Consider the following 3,640-nt stretch of genomic DNA (forward strand, 5'->3'; position numbering starts at 1 on the left):
GATTAAAAATCTACGAAGATTTAGTCCCTATCTCTAATTTTTTGTCAACTTCATATCTCATCAATTATTTTAAGACATTATATTTATTTATAATTAAAAAAAAATTACAAATAATTTAAATATATATTAAATAAATAAATGAGTTGTTTGTTGGGAGAGAAGAAAATTTGGGCAGAGCTGATTTATTTTTTCTAACACAATCAAGTGAGGGAAGAATTGTCCATATATAAAATCAAAATCTCTAATTATTAATTTGGCACATCCAGATGTGTCACTTTTTCCTGGGTAAGGAACAATATTGTAGAAAATTTCTTCGACAACTGATTGACAAGACCATGGCTTTCTTATTTATGAGCTTTTCAGGCTCACTGACCATACTTACCACCGTCGTCACCTTCTTCACACTCATTTTCTCACCTTTTCTCTACTCACAGTCACTCTTCATCATCTGAAAAACTTGTTACCAGAGAAAAATAATGAAGAGTAAGAGAAAGCGTACCGCTGCAGTGTTATACAACAAGCCTACTTCTATCACCACTGCTTCTGATCTCAGTCACCAAGAAAACTTAGCTAAGAAAGAAGGTGACGATCATGGCAGTGGTGAGTTAGTCCTCGTTGCACCACCAATAGCTTCCTCCTACAACGACAGGATTCGTCCCGTGCTCGATGCAGTCGACAAGCTCCGAAACCTTGCTGTCATGGAGGAAGGAGTACAGCTTCCCACCATCGTCGTCGTCGGAGACCAGTCCTCCGGCAAGTCCTCCGTGATCGAGTCACTCGCTGGGATCAATCTTCCTCGTGGCCAAGGCATTTGCACCAGGGTACCTCTCATCATGAGACTCCAAAACCACTCGAGTCCTCTGCCGGAGCTTTTCTTGGAGTACGACAAGAAAGTCGTTCGGACTGACGAGGAACATGTCTCACAAGCCATAAACAAGGCGACTCAAGTGATTGCCGGACCTGGTAAGAAAATATCTAAAACCCCTTTGACTCTCGTGGTGAAGAAGAAAGGGATTCCTGACTTGACCATGGTTGACCTTCCTGGGATCACCAGAGTCCCCGTTCACGGCCAGCCAGAAAATATATACGATCAAATCAAAGATATCATAATGGAATATATCAAACCAGAAGAGAGTATCATAATCAATGTGTTGTCTGCAACGGTTGACTTTCCCACGTGTGAGTCGATTCGAATGTCACAGAGCGTTGACAAAACCGGAGAGAGGACTCTAGCCGTAGTCACCAAGTCAGATAAGTCACCCGAAGGGCTCAAGGAAAAGGTAACTGCTGATGATGTGCATATAGGGCTTGGTTATGTCTGTGTTAGGAACAGGGTCGGCAATGAGTCGTATGAAGATGCTCGAGTAGCGGAAGCTAAGCTTTTCGAGTCTCATCCTTTGCTTTCCAAGATTGATAAATCGATCGTTGGGATCCCTGTTTTGGCTCAGAAGCTTATGGAGATTCAAGCCAGGAGTATAGCTCGAAACTTAACTGACATTGTCAAGAAGATCAATGATAAGTTGAGCCATAATATTTCCGAGTTCAAAACACTCCCCAAGGCCATGTCTTCCATGGCTGAATCCATGAGTTCTTTCATGAGGGTCATTGGGCAAGTCAAAGAGTCACTAAGGAAAATTCTGTTGAGAGGAGAATTTGACGAGTACCCAAATGATAAGAAGATGCATTGTAAAGCTCGGTTGGTTGAGATTCTTAATGACTTTTTCTGTGATCTTAAAGAATGTCCTCAGAGCAATCCAACTCGTGATTTTTTGATGGATGAGATCAAGTACTTGGAAGAAGCCAAAGAGATTTCTCTTCCCAACTTCTTTTCCCGGACTATATTTCTCTCTATATTACAAGAAAAGGTAAATGGGATTTCGAGTATTCCCACAGATTTTGTGGAAACGCTATGGAGCTACATAGAGGAGGTGGTGATGACTGTTCTGATGAGCCATGTCCAAAACTATTACCAGCTTCAACTCTCAGCCAAAAGAGCAGGGCTTAATCTGATAGAGAAGATGAAAGAGAACTCTATGAAGTGGGTTTCGGAGGTTGTGGAGATGGAGAAATTGACTGATTATACTTGTAACCCGGAGTTCGAAATTGAATATAAGAAGCTCATGGCTCAAAAAGATGCATTCATGAGAAATGTCTATTCCTGCAATTCTATGAACATTGAAGGTCTTGGCTTGGTTGACTTGGTGAATCCAAGCAAGTCTCCACATCTATTACCTCAAGCTTTTGACTTGAGGATGAAAATGGTGGCTTACTGGAATATTGTGCTGACAAGGTTTGTTGACTCCATGGCTCTGCATTTGCAGCTGAGTGTTCACAAGCTGGTGAATGACCATTTGGAAAGAGAGCTTGTAGCCCAAATGATGGCTCCTGATGGAAATGGGCTGGAGAAAATGATGGATGAGTCGCCATTGGTTGCCACTAAGCGCGCCAAGCTGGATGGCAGTATTAACAAACTCAAGGAATGCAAGGAGATTCTAGCCAAAATCATGGACAGAACTGCTACTACTAGTTGTGGTGAATGATCACCTTTAGGGGTTTATCTTTTCCTCCTCTCCAAAGGTTAAGTCAATATAAGGTTCATGGTATAGTTTGTCGAAGTTGTTTAGTGAGTTGTACTTTTGGAGATTAGGAAATGTTCGTTATAACAGATGGTTTCTTTTGGAATATGTTGTTGGTTTTATACTGTCATTTCATTCTGTTTCTGCCTTTTATCAAATATTTAGAGCTTTTGTTGGAATGTCTGTGAGGCTATCTATCTGGCCCATCTTAATTAAGAAGTTTTAGTTTCTTGTCATCTTATAATCCATCAAAGTCCAGACACATGATTTACTCTGCTTTCTCAATACATAATTTGTTTTCCAACAACGTTTTCTATATTAACAACAAATACTACAAGGAAATAATGAAAAATGAAATGATATATAATATTACATCATGGCTTACCTGAACAGTACTTTTCAAATGATATTTGTGTTCCTTTTAAGGTCTAGCAACTTTATTTGAACAAGTCTTTTGTAGAATATCTCAAGAAAACAGTTTCACTCTTTACATCAAACTTGGCAAGTTTTTCTTTGAGAAATCTTTGCATCCGAAATGATTCTTCAGTAGATTTTACTATATCATCATCTTCATTAGTTATTTCATCAAATTGTTTTTTCGTACGAATCACACGTTTTTCACAAAATTTAGGCTCATTTTCCATCTCATTCGCAATTTCTTTAGCTGAAATCATAGCAGAAACAAATCCATCTTTCCTATAATTTTCAAAATAAGAAAGAAGGCCATCTAATTGATTTATAGCATTGTCAATATCCATATTTTAAACCAAATAGTCATGCCTAACAAAAATTCAAAATTCTCTAATTCATAGGTTGCTAGACATTTAGCTTCACTCTTTATTTTAGGATCATCACTTGTTTCTGCTAGTTCAAGCAAAACATCTCTTATTTTTGGAGTTTGAAATTTAATTGCCTTAACACTTTCAATACGACTTTCCCAATGAGTTTGAGACAATGATTTCACAGTCAAAGTAACCATATTATTTTTCAATATTGTCCATTGCTTAGGTGAAGAAGAGAATAGTGTATATATACGTTGTAAAACACCAAAAAATGATACACCT

General features: G+C 38.4%; 1 protein-coding gene across 1 annotated transcript; it reads left to right on the forward strand.

Annotated features, from left to right (window-relative positions):
• Positions 1 to 351: 351 nt before the first annotated feature.
• Positions 352 to 2,805, forward strand: LOC133801964 (dynamin-related protein 4C-like). Its single transcript, XM_062240198.1, has one exon. The coding sequence runs from the start codon at positions 477 to 479 to the stop codon at positions 2,538 to 2,540; it is 2,064 nt and encodes a 687-aa protein (XP_062096182.1). The 5' UTR covers positions 352 to 476; the 3' UTR covers positions 2,541 to 2,805.
• Positions 2,806 to 3,640: the final 835 nt, after the last annotated feature.

The sequence above is a fragment of the Humulus lupulus genome, chromosome 9 (genome assembly GCF_963169125.1).
Source record: "Humulus lupulus chromosome 9, drHumLupu1.1, whole genome shotgun sequence".
Lineage (NCBI taxonomy): Eukaryota > Viridiplantae > Streptophyta > Magnoliopsida > Rosales > Cannabaceae > Humulus > Humulus lupulus.

What these genes read in the sequence shown, in the direction of transcription:
- LOC133801964 (XM_062240198.1), top strand. Translation starts at nt 477, where the DNA reads ATGAAGAGTAAGAGAAAGCGTACCGCTGCAGTGTTATACAACAAGCCT.